At 36.8% G+C, this 12,444-nt stretch overlaps 1 protein-coding gene across 28 annotated transcripts in view; it reads left to right on the top strand.

The window, feature by feature from the left end:
• Positions 1 to 12,444, top strand: part of RALYL (RALY RNA binding protein like) — a 652,666-nt gene that overhangs the window by 606,275 nt on the left and 33,947 nt on the right. For 17 of the 28 annotated variants that reach the window (XM_069466280.1, XM_069466285.1, XM_069466286.1 and 14 more), the window contains one exon: positions 4,465 to 4,637. The exons of 9 other annotated variants lie outside the window; for them this stretch is intronic. In XM_069466280.1, the coding sequence (XP_069322381.1) occupies positions 4,465 to 4,637 (173 nt within the window). The remainder of the gene's footprint in view (positions 1 to 4,464; positions 4,638 to 12,444) is intronic. 2 more of the 28 variants (XM_069466281.1, XM_069466273.1) reach the window with 1 other exon arrangement.

Raw genomic sequence — 12,444 nt, 5'->3', positions numbered from 1 at the left:
GTCTATGCTGACTACATATTACTAAAGGACAGGCTGGTTGTAGTTCTGTTAACTCCTGTGAATCAATTACCATTATAATTAAAGCTTTTTTTGCTCAACCCAAATAATGCCTTCCAAGCATTTAGCTTTCAAGCTAATTATCAGATGAAGGAGGATAATTTATAGGGTTTTTTTCACTGAACTGTGTTTTAATACACCACTGCCTTTGAAATACACCATCAGAGGAATTACATGCATGTTTTATGTTAGTACTAAAAAAAGGAGTGACTTAATATACTATGTCTATCTAAACACAAAAATAAAAAGGCCATATCAAAATCAAAATGAAAAATTATCTTTGCAATGCATGATTCTTATGATCAGTAGTGATGAATGATTTTGACATAGAAAATATGTCTATAGCAATCAAGTAATCAATATAGATTCAACTCAAGAACTATTTTGATATTTTTATGATAACATGTTCATGTGGTCTTTGCAATTAAAAAAATGAATTCATATCTTTTTCTTCATTTCAGTACACAGCAACTCTCTGAAATATTTTTAGGCTCACCTTTTAGAGAAGAAAATTACAGTTAATAGGACCAGTAATAAACATAAGTATGAATCCCAAATTCTACATCCTTGCTAATACCATATATCTTTTCTATGTTCAAGGCATTCGGTGAGGGATGCAGAGCACATCAAATTGTTTCTTGATAACTGACTTGTGCTTTTCAGTTTACTAAAGACAGGCATCTGTGTCACTGATGATATCAAGGATGTCATTAAGTGTGAGAATGACCTCGTGAGGCAATAACTCAAATTTCCAAGAAGCTTAAACATTAATGAGAAAAGGATTTTAAAAAAACAGTAGAACTAACTATAAGACAATATTTGTTCAAGGCCGTGATTGATCAAAGGAAGAGGGATTGCATTCAGCTAGGAAGATCAGGAAAGTCAGCTTGAATTCCAAAGTTAACTGAAACAAGTTGGTAGATAAAGCCAGATGAGGACTACTCATCTTTAAAGTCTAGTCCTCCCAAGTTCTTTAAGGATCTTCTATGCTTCCTTAGCCAGAGATTATTTTTCTAGAGAAAAAAATATATATTATTTTCAACATCAAAAAGTGAAGATTCTCAGAGAACAAATATACCTGGAATCATTAGAGAAGAAATGGGCATTGCAGACCAAATGAATTCCCAATATAGTGTCCTCATAAGCAAAAGTTCATTTATTTGTTATAACAAAAAGATAAACACAATAACCTAAAATTGAGAAAGTTTGGCTTTAGGAAAGTTATTAATATAAGATTCAGAGCAGTTTTTTACTGTATAGAGTAATAATTCCAAACTTCCATTCCTCTCTGTTTCTTGAGGCAACAACACCAGGTCTTACAAGCCAGGGCATTTTTAACAAGCAGCATGGTGACCTAGAGCAGCAAGAAGTGAGAGAGTCAGATGATTAGTACAAAAACCACTCGTAGGAGAGAGTGGAGAGCCAAAACCAGAGTGGCCAAATCCATTGTGCCGTCCAAAGGCTCAGTGATAATGGAGGCAACAGAGTAGAATAAGAGATGTCATTAATGGCAAAGGATTCAAAGCTTTTCAGTGCTCAAACTACTCTGCCCATCACAGCGTTTTCTCAGTGGATCCTGGTCATAGGCGTGTAGGTGAGTTAGCCTAGGTTAAAGGTCTAGAACCCCAGAGGGCAATGAATGATGCATGGAAGGAAAATGAGGTGAATAAAACCTAGAAATTCTCGGTAAGTGTTAAATTGAGGGTGTTTTTGGTCTATATCTCTTGTCTAATATGCCTTCCTTTTAATCCAGATACCTGCATCATCTTCTCTAGATTAAATTAATTTTTTTCTTTAAACCACTTTTCCCTACTTAATTTGGATGATAATTTTCTATAGTTAGGGAAAAAAAAAAAACTTTGGTCAACTTTTTACAATAAGCACTTTGTAGTTTTGTAGGACTTTCTATGCTAAAAGTTATATAGGTATATAGAAAATGGAAAAATTTATGCTACCATAGTTGCTTCCATCAGTACACTTGTACATGCATATAAAAATAAAAAGTAGGCTGGGTGCGGTGGCTCACGCCTGTAATCCTAGCACTCTGGGAGGCCGAGGCGGGCGGATTGTTTGAGCTCAGGAGTTCGAGACTAGCCTGAGCAAGAGCGAGACCCCGTCTCTACTAAAAGTAGAAAGAAACTATATGGACAGCTAAAAATATATATAGAAAAAATTAGCCGGGCATGGTGGCGCGTGCCTGTAGTCCTAGCTACTCAGGAGGCTGAGGCAGGAGGATGGCTTGAGCCCAGGAGTTTGAGGTTGCTGTGAGCTAGGCTGATGCCATGGCACTCTAGCCTGGGCAACAGAGTGAGACTCTGTCTCAAAAAAAAAAAAAAAAAAAGATAAAAAGTATAGTTTTAAAAGCAGAATTTACATCCTCACTGCATGATTTTATGTTATATGGAGAAATTTGAAGCTAAAAAGTTGATAGAAAAACATCAAAGAATATATAGCTTGTGTCTATTTATATGAAGTAAATGTCTTTCTCTTAAAGAAAATTAGCCTAGGTTTAGGTCATTTTTATATGCCCACTGTAATTATTTTTAGCCCTGGTTGGATCTACCAATACTTTTCCTCTTCTGAAACAGACCCTCAGTCCTGTAGATGTTTTCACCATTCTTCCCGGATCTGACCTGGCCTCTTGATCCACGCATGCTGTTGTTTTCACTTTAACATATTCACAATGAAGTATACTGTCTCCTTTTTTGTGTATAATAGTGCACATTTATGTAGTTCTTCATAGTTTGCAAAACATTTCCCAAATATAAGCTCTATTAATTCTTAGACAAACCCCAGAAGTAGGTATAGATGAGGAAAGAATGACTTAATGTGTTTAAATGACCTGACGAAGTGGCCAAAACTTAGACTCAAACCCAATGTCTGTAATTCTATGGTTAATTAAGTAAGCTGTAACTAGACTCCTGTTGTCTGACAGCAGGGATGAGGCACACCCTTATACTACCACTGTCTTATTTTCAATAAACTTTATCATTTGGGGAATTAAAATGTAATAATGTATAGATACACATTTATTTATTGATGCAATATTATAATTTTAAACAATTTATGGGAAAAAATATCTGCTTATTTATACATCATATTTTTATCAGTTTGTTGATTTACATATTAGTTGTGTTTGAAAAGCTTTGTGCTGAGTCAAAATGAATATATCAATGCCTATTTTCCTTTTAACTCATGTTATGTAAAAAACTGGGAATGAATACTCCAAACATTTTTAGCTTTGTAAACTGCCTTTATTGCCATAAGATATCACTAAGTCAGCTCAAAATGTAGCATATTTTAAAACTCAAATTGAATGATGTAATACTCACTTGATAAAGTAAAAATAATCAAAATTACTGAAAACAACCCAGCTTTTGAATAGTCATGAACACAGGCAAATAACTTATAGAAGGAGAAACATATGATGATCTTCTTTATTCAGTATGTAATGCTTCTTGATATTTTCATAGGAGATAAAAACTACTAAGAGAAATAATTATTATGCTGTCAGCATAATTTCCATTTGGGTAGGTTTCTGTAAAAGCAATGCGCAGATCCTGTCAACTAGAGGGAATTCTATTAATGTAGAGTGTAGCTTCATTTATTGAGCACTTATTATTTGCAAGCCACTATACAAACACTTTGATTTACTACTCCAAGCCCTGAAAGTTTAGGAAATAGTTATCCTAATTGCACGGATGAGAAAACTGAGGCACATGGAGGGTTAATCATTTCAACTTTTCACAGCATCACAAAGCTATTTAGGTGATGGAGTTGACTTTGAACCCAGATTGTCTGACACCACAATTTATGTTCTTAACCATTGTAGTGAACCACATCTGCCAATAAAATTTAGACTTTAAAATTTCAAGGAGTTGTTCACAGATGTGTTGTCTGAAAAACAACATATCTGTTTTTGTACTTTTTTCCTCAGTGAGGTTCTCTTCATCTTTTCCACTGAGGTTTGAATTTGCCAATGAGTTTTCTCCATCCCACTTCCCTGAGTGAACAATTTCTATGTTGTACATGATTTTTTTCCCTTTGTTTCTGCTCCATTTTCCCCTCAGAGAGAACATCCTTATTAGAAAGCATTATATGAAAAAAATAAAATATCCAAAAAGATCAATTGGTTTTTATAAAGCTTATTTGCATATTACTACCATTTGGATTCCCTAATTTTTGCTAATTCCATTAAAATGAATATGCTTACATGTAAGCACATGTAGATATATGTACATAATTTACATGATTAAATAATTTCAAATGAAAACATCATATTCCCTTTTTTTCTACACACAAGTAACAGTACACAGAGTTTGCCCTTTCATGGACTGTTTTTTCATGGTTTATCCAAATGGCTCATGAACAACCCAAGGTAGTAGTCATTTGCTTTTTCCCCCCCAGAAGCTCAGAAGAAGCAATTGGAAGAGAGTATAGAGCTGATCCAAGAGGAATGTGTGTCAGAGAATGCAGATCACTCTACAGAGGAGCCTGCTGAAGGAGGGCCAGATGCGGATGGAGAAGAGATGACTGATGGGATAGAGGAGGACTTCGATGAAGATGGGGGTCATGAGCTGGTAGGAACTAAACATTTGGTGTCCACACCCTTTGGATAACAGCACTAGCATGTCAGCAACTCATTCATTCTAAAACAAAGATTAAACCATTTGGGGCTTATTTCTTTCTTATATGCATATATATATATATATATATGAGAACACCAGTATAGTGCTTTGCACATAATAAGTGCTCAATACTTTTTTGCTAACTTAAAATAGGAGGGTGTAAATGAACAAAAGAAATTTTATATATGAGATTAGGTATATCTAAAGTCCCAAATGAAAGATTCTCTGCCAAAATGCTTCATCATAAGAGGAATTTTGTGTTTGTGCAATTACAGGTGAACCATACTTGGATATAATATCCCAGTAAGAACCATTTACTAGAAGATACAGGGCTCCCATTCTTATTTAATAGTTTCACTCAGTAATGATTATTATCTATACTAGTTATATGGCTTTTCTGCAGTCTTCCCACTAAGATCACACTTTGCTATTTGGCTAGTTCACCATTTTCTGTGCCTGTGTTGCCTGATAATCAGTTTTTATGATTTGGAAATTTCGCTAAGACCTGATTCTTTATATATTTTATTTTCCTAATATTGTCATCAGTATACTGTTCATTTCCAGGTGTCCTTTTCTGCATAACCACATCAGGGACCCAGTAAATATATGCTGATAAGGATGTTGTTTCTCATATTTTATCAACCATGAAATTAAATATACTATCTCAAACAATTTGACTAATAAAAATTGTACAAGGGCAAGTATGTATGTTTGTGTGTATGTGTGTTGTCAACTCTCAAATATCAATGGGCTGATCATATTAAACTTGGCTTATCTAAGGTAATATTAGATTCCAATTTGGTTTTTTGTTTGTTTTCAAAGTTTTTATTCTATTTTTATAACAAAACTCCATGGCCCCAAAGAAAATATTTTGTTTCCAGTGTGGCATCCAATTTGTTTTAATACTGTACCTATTGTTACTTAACTAGTTTTGTCATGGTGGTGGTGGTTGTTGTTTTGGTATGGTAACCACTCTATCGATAGTTTCAAAGACAGCTGAATTTTACAGAATTCTATATTGACTTTTAACATCTCAGCTCTGTTAAAATTTGGGACACATTCATTTAATCTTTTTAAACATGAGATTTTAATAACCACCCCTATTTCTACAAAAGTCTGCATTAGTTTGAGGAACTTAAGCACATGTTTTTAGAATTATATCGATTTCAGGAATCTATTGATCAAGGATTAAAGGACAAACAAGTGTCTCAGCTTCTTCTTAGGTAGGACTACATGATTAGGCAAGACTAATTCAACAATATGATTTCCTTTCCAGAGGTTTGACTCTAATCAGACCCCTGTTGTCAACATGCCATTGTTAATGCTCTCATCCAGCTCTCTGGAAGCCTCCATGTTCCATTTCCAATGGTTATTTCTCTGTTCTTATTTTAATTTACTTCTCAGCAAAATTTTGCCCAGCTGACCATTCCCTTCTTCTGAGAAATTCTCCTAACCTACCAATTGCTCATTCTCAGTCTTCTGTGCTAGAAATTTTCTCTCCAATCTCCTACTTAATATTGGGATAGCTCAGGGCATTGTCACAGGCCACCTTCTCTTTCTGCACACTTTCCCAAGTTCTAGTATTTCATTAAATGCCAGAACTTTGAGCATTACCTATAGGCCAAAGATTCCTAAATCTACATGTCTATTCCTGATCTTTTCCTGGAACTCTAGGCTTAAATATTTAGCTGACTATTTCCATATTGATCTTCAATAAACAATTGAAACTTAACATGGCCAGAAATTTTTCTTGATTTTTTGCCAGCCATCTTATTCTTTCCCAGTCTTCCTCATTCTGGTAAACAGCATCACCATCCACACAGTTATTACAACCAAAAAGCTAGTATTGTCTTTGACCCCCACTACCACCCCTGTTAACTCTACCTCCAAATCACAGTCCAAAGCTTGTTACATCTCCACTATAAGTAACCTGGCCTACGCCAGCATCCCCTCTCTTCAGACTTTTCTGTCACATCCAAACTGGTTTTCTTGCTTCAGCTCTTGCCTCATGCAACCGATTCTCCACAGAAGAAGGATATAAACTATATGTCAGATAATGCCACTCCCTTTCTTAAAACTCTACCATACTTTTCATCACATGCAGAATGTAAATTGTGATGAGGTTGGGTTCAAGATTCCAGTAGAAGGAGGAAACTTGGTAAAGAGAAAGAGAGAAAGTCCCAGTGCTGAAGGGAAAGGAATATAGAACACAAATGTAGGGACTGCCTCAGACATGAAGACTCTTCCACTGCAACTGATTCTAGTAAGTCTGATGATTTTGTGCCAGGAACTTAAGGGAGTTCAAGCGCAAACTAAGATAAGTTAGAGAATGATAACCTCCGGAGAGTGAGGAGAGATGGGCAGTGTCACCAATTTGAGAAGAATGGAAAAGATTTGAAAAAACTAACATGGAAGACATAGAATATTACTAATATGAAGAACATATAAAGATTGGCAGTGTTAATAGCCAGATGAAATTACAAACCCAAAATTAATAGAACAGTATTTTGCAAACTTTAAAGTATATCCTAATTATGTGGAGAACTTGTAAAAACACAGACTGTTGTGTCCCATTCTGAGAGTTTCTGATTCAGTGTGCTGAGGGAGCTTTAGGAATTTGCATTTCTAACAAGTTCCCAGGTCATGCTGCTGCTGCTGGGCTGGGATCACACTTTAAGAACTACTGTTATGAAGTCATCCATCTGCCCAGCTGTGGCATTTTCTCCACTGGCTGTTATCAACCCTGGTAGAAGCATGAGGAAAGAAAACAGGTGCAGAGTCGGGTTTTTGTCAGATGAGCCCAGAGAAAAACAATAAATAAAGGGAGTTGAGGATATTAGGGGAAAAAAAGTGGCTGACTAGATGGGTCATGGAATCTGACAGGAAAAGAAGGGAACGTCAGAGTAGGCTGAAAAAGAGAAAATAAAGGCAAGATGAACAAAAGTCCCTATGCCATTAAGAACCAGAGAAAGAAGAACAAATGTTGTACTTACAGACTGGGCTATTTCAGAGGTGGACAGTTATAGGTGATGAGACGGTCCATAGGAGAGAGTGATGGAAGTGACATCAGTATTTGAAAGTCACAACAGATGAAGAATTTAAGGAACTCAGGGGCTCGGATGCTAGATGAGTCATCTATATGGTCATGAAATCACTCCAAATATTGGATGAGAAGGGAAAGAGTAGGACAGTTACCAAAAGGCTGACATGAAAGAGATAGCATGGTCAATTTCAGTCCTAGATCTGTCACTATCAATTCAGTTGAATCATCTTAAACAAATAACTTCTCTGAGTCTCAACGTTCTTATTTGCAAAATAGTAAGGTTATATCAGAAATTTCTAAAATCCATTCTGTTTGGTTTTCCCTCTGGTCTGAAGAAGCAAGGCTTCACCTTGCAGTCATGGTAATAAATCCAAACCATAGTCTAAATTTTTCTCTAAACACACAGAAAGCAACTGATTAGAACTGATTAGAACCTAGCACTGCCTGGAGGTGCTCAGGTTTTCTCCCTCATCCTATGCATTATAATTGAAGGCTTAGGGAGCTAAAGAATTAAATCTTCCCTCTAGTATGTCATTTTGTTTTTAAGACTTGAAATATAATGAATAAGGATAGGTTTAACACTCAGTCTTTACAATCTATATGGAGAGTAGGAAGTCCCTCCTAGTGACTGGCCAAGAGATAATTGCCTGGTCTAGTGTCTACAGTTGTCTCCTTTCCAGACCACGTGAATCAAATCATCCTTGGTTACCCAAAAGGGAAATAAAAGCACAAATCTTCTTTTTTTGTCATAATGAAGGGCATTATAAATGTCAATGGCAAAGATACAACATAATTAGGATTTGAGCAAATGCAATAGTAGTTGAGAAGAAGAGCTGGTATCTACATGCCCATTTTGGGTCTGCTTAAGGCAAACCCAGAGTGTCATTCCAAAAGAATGAACAGGAAATAAGAATTGAATCTGAAGCGAGGGAGATTCAGCAAAATGAGATAGTAGGATACCTGTAAATGGTGGTGCTCCTTGTGGAGCAGTGAGAAGCTGAAACATGAGCACAGGCTGTTCACACAAGATCTAGTTCTAAATACCCACTTAGTGAAATTCATTTTCATGAAGCAATCTGTTAACCTAACATGTGGGAATCTATCATGTGTGCACTAGGAGCTACCAAAAAATGCAAAGATAACTAAAATGATTGCTTTATGTGTGAAATGAAATGTTTAAGAAAATAGCTCGTTGTCTCAAATAGCTTAGTGTCTTGCAGAGAAATGACTGATTTCCCCATGTATGAAAAACAAAAAAGAAAACAAGCTTGGACTTGATAATTTATAAGAAGGTAGCCAAGGCTAAAAATCTATGATTCTACAATAATCCAGACCTATATATTCCATTAGTGCATAGAAATCAAAATTTGAATTTATTTCAAATCAAACTCTCTATAATAATGCACTGTACATACACTATCAAACCACTCCTCCTGTTTCTGAATAAATCCATTAACAAATATTTATTGATTGGTCACTAAACAAATGGCACTCATATTTGTGCTACGGGAATAAACAAGGAAAATCATATCAAGAAGGATGTGAACTGAAGATAAAGGCCACAGCCAAAAAAGTACAAAGCAGCATATTATGGTAAAAACCATATGAAAAATACAGTTTACAGGTGGGGAACCACACATAGCTGACAGGGTCAATAAATCTGCCAGCAGAAATGGGATTGGAACTTCACCTTGAACGATGCCAAATTTTAAAAAACTATGTACCAAAGTCGAAAAAAGAATATTCAAATATTTATTGTTCCCAGATCATTTTATGGAAAATATATTTAAAATCTAAAATGCATTAGATATCACAAATGATAGGTAGATAGGCAGGTAGATAGATAAAGATTGGGATTTTTTTAATAAAACTACTGAAAACTCCACAAATAAGACATTTTACCTTGCAAATCCTTTTATTCTCTTTATTCATGTCCACCAAATTTGTGTTCTCCTTTATATTAATATAATATAACATAATCCAAAATAAAAGTTGTCTGTGTCATAATGGAAATACTACAGAAAAGTAAATGTTTAGCACCCTGCTAATTCAAAAAGGCAAAGGAACTCCCCTTGAGTGTATGAGAAAAGTCTTCTGCATGCACTCTAGGACACTACAAAACTGTCAGATGTGTTATGGAGCCTCAGAGAGGCTAATCCAGTGTTTTCCAAAGTTCACGGTCAATTTACAACCAATACGTAGGGTGCTTGCTAAAACTGCCAGTATAGATTATCTGAAGAAGCAGCCTGGAATCAGTTCTTTGAACAGGCTGAGGTTTGAAACTACAGAGCTAAACCATCAATTCCCAAAAGAAACATAGACAAGCAAAACATTTAAATGGATTAAGGAGAATTTGAGTTCTTTTGAATTCTACTTGTAATTACTTTTGCTTTTGCTGACTGCACACAATCGAATCAGGCAAATCTAGTCAGAATCCACAGTAGAATTACCTAGCTGAATTGTGTAATACTTAGGCATGCAAGCTGAGTACTATGTTGTAAGACATCCTTCAGGATATAACAAAACATTCGACTAAGCAGTAAGTCACCTGGGCTTACCAGCTATTGAATTCCTATGCACACTGGGGAAGCTTTGGACCACAAATCCAATCCTGCAGTGAACGAGAACTCAAAGCAAGCATTCTGGTACACCATTAAAAAACTGGAATGCACAAAGCATTCTGATCAATATTCTCGGTCTTTCTGAGAAAGACTGAAAATGTCTCCTCCTTTTTGGAACTTTTTGTTCTTTTCCTAATGAAATCCTTCACCTGGATGCCCACCCGTATCAACTGTGCTTCTCTCTCTTTTTATTATCATTTGGACTGAATGCTAGCTAGAGGACAGACAAGAACTTGTGAGACATATGCCCCAAAGGTAGTGTCTACTGAATTAATCAGAAGTATAAATTACAAAGAAGCAAGAAAGTGGTTATTAATCTGTTTAGTTTGGACATGTATTTTGGTACAGCATTAGAGACCTTCATCTTGAACTCTGTCAATCAATCATATGCTATCTTCCTGTGAACACATACTGAGGGCGTAAAGAAAGCTGGAGTTAGAGATAGGATGAATAGCTTATACCAGATATGTCCTCCAAGTGACCTGGTCTGGGTGACCTGCTGCTGAGGCATGAATGGCCAGAGCCATGCAAGCTAATTGGCCAGCTCATCTCAACAGAAATGGGATATAGCTAAGCCACTGATGTGAGGCAAAGGGTGTGACAGGCAAATATCTCCGCTTCTGGCTTTCTACTTGGAAGCCTGCCTTTTCCAGAACTCTAATCCCTCTGTAATAAGTGTCCCTCATTTTGAATTTCAGACTTGCTACTCTTGGCATCTCTCCTGATTTCAATCATTTTTATTTTAGTTAAAGACGTTTGCCTAGACTAGTAGGGCAATTTTTCCCCCTGAGGCTGAATGGCTTAATTGTGACAAACAGGAGCTCTGTCTGCAGTCCGATAGAAGCACGTTCAAATCCCCGGGACTCTGTGCAAGCTACTTACTTACCTCTGTCCTCACTGGGTTCACTTGTTTCATCTAAAGAGGGTTGAAATAATGTGGATCTGACCAAGGATTGCCATGAGGAACAAATGAAGTGATGTCTAAAAAGCACATGCCTGGCACAGAGTAAATCTTTGTGTTTTTGTTGTAGGGCATTTGTATCCTTTTATATTTTTCTGTTTTATTGTTCCCTTTAACTTCATTTATTTAATTTCAGTAACCCTAATGTTTCCATGCCTTTCCAGACATGGCATAAATTAAGTCATAGTTATATTGGCAATAAAAGTTTACCGTATTCATATCAGCCACTGCCTGGCTGCAAAACCTACTGCCCCCTCAGAGTCTCTCCTGGTTATTTCTGAGGGTCCCAAGAAGTAGCTGAGCTATGCTCAGGAACATACCTGCTTACGTGCTGCTTCTGCCTGCTGCTTCCTTGAGGAAGCAGCCTTGCTGTTGCTTTTTGTGAGAGCACATTGCCCTCGGCCAGTAAGACTGCCTCTCCCACACCCAAAGGTGGAACACTCACAAGGTACAGTTGGTGCAAGCTCCCTTCAGGTCTCATTGTGCCAAAGAAGCCACACTAAGTTCCACATTACAGTTGGGAAAATGATCCCCCTCTCTCCAGCTCCAAGTTAGAAGTTGTCACCGAGACCACCAAGTAACACTACTTTAAAGCCTGAACCAGGAATTCCAATAAGAAAAGCAGCCACTTAAGCTAATGCCTGAATATTTTGCAATAACTCTCTGTGTCTGCCCTTATTCCCCTGCAGATTGTTCTTCAAAGAGCTGCCAATTTGGTTCTGTTAAAGCTTAAGCCAGGCCATGTCATTCTGCTCAAAACTCTCCAATAACTGCCTACCTGATTCAGAGGACAGACATAAATCCTCACAGTGATCTACAATGCCCTGCATGATCTGGCCCCTGTTACCTCTCTGATCTGACTCCTAGTTCTCTCCCACTCACCCCACATCAGCTATTTGGCCTCCAGGCACACACCATTCAGCTTCTACCTCAGGGCCTTGGCACCTGCTATACCCCTGATTTGCATTTCTCTGATGATTAGGGATGTTGAGCATTTTTTCATATGTTTGTTAGCCATTCTTATATCTTCTTTCAAGAAGTTTCTATTCATGTCATTTGCCCACTTTTTGATAGGGTTGCTTGATTTTTTCTTGCTGATTTTCCTGAGTTCTAAATAGATTCTTGTTATCATTC

This window comes from Eulemur rufifrons, chromosome 3 (assembly GCF_041146395.1).
Source record: "Eulemur rufifrons isolate Redbay chromosome 3, OSU_ERuf_1, whole genome shotgun sequence".
Classification (NCBI taxonomy): domain Eukaryota; kingdom Metazoa; phylum Chordata; class Mammalia; order Primates; family Lemuridae; genus Eulemur; species Eulemur rufifrons.
Note: the sequence above shows the minus strand (reverse complement) of the source record. Positions and strands in the feature narration are given on the sequence as shown.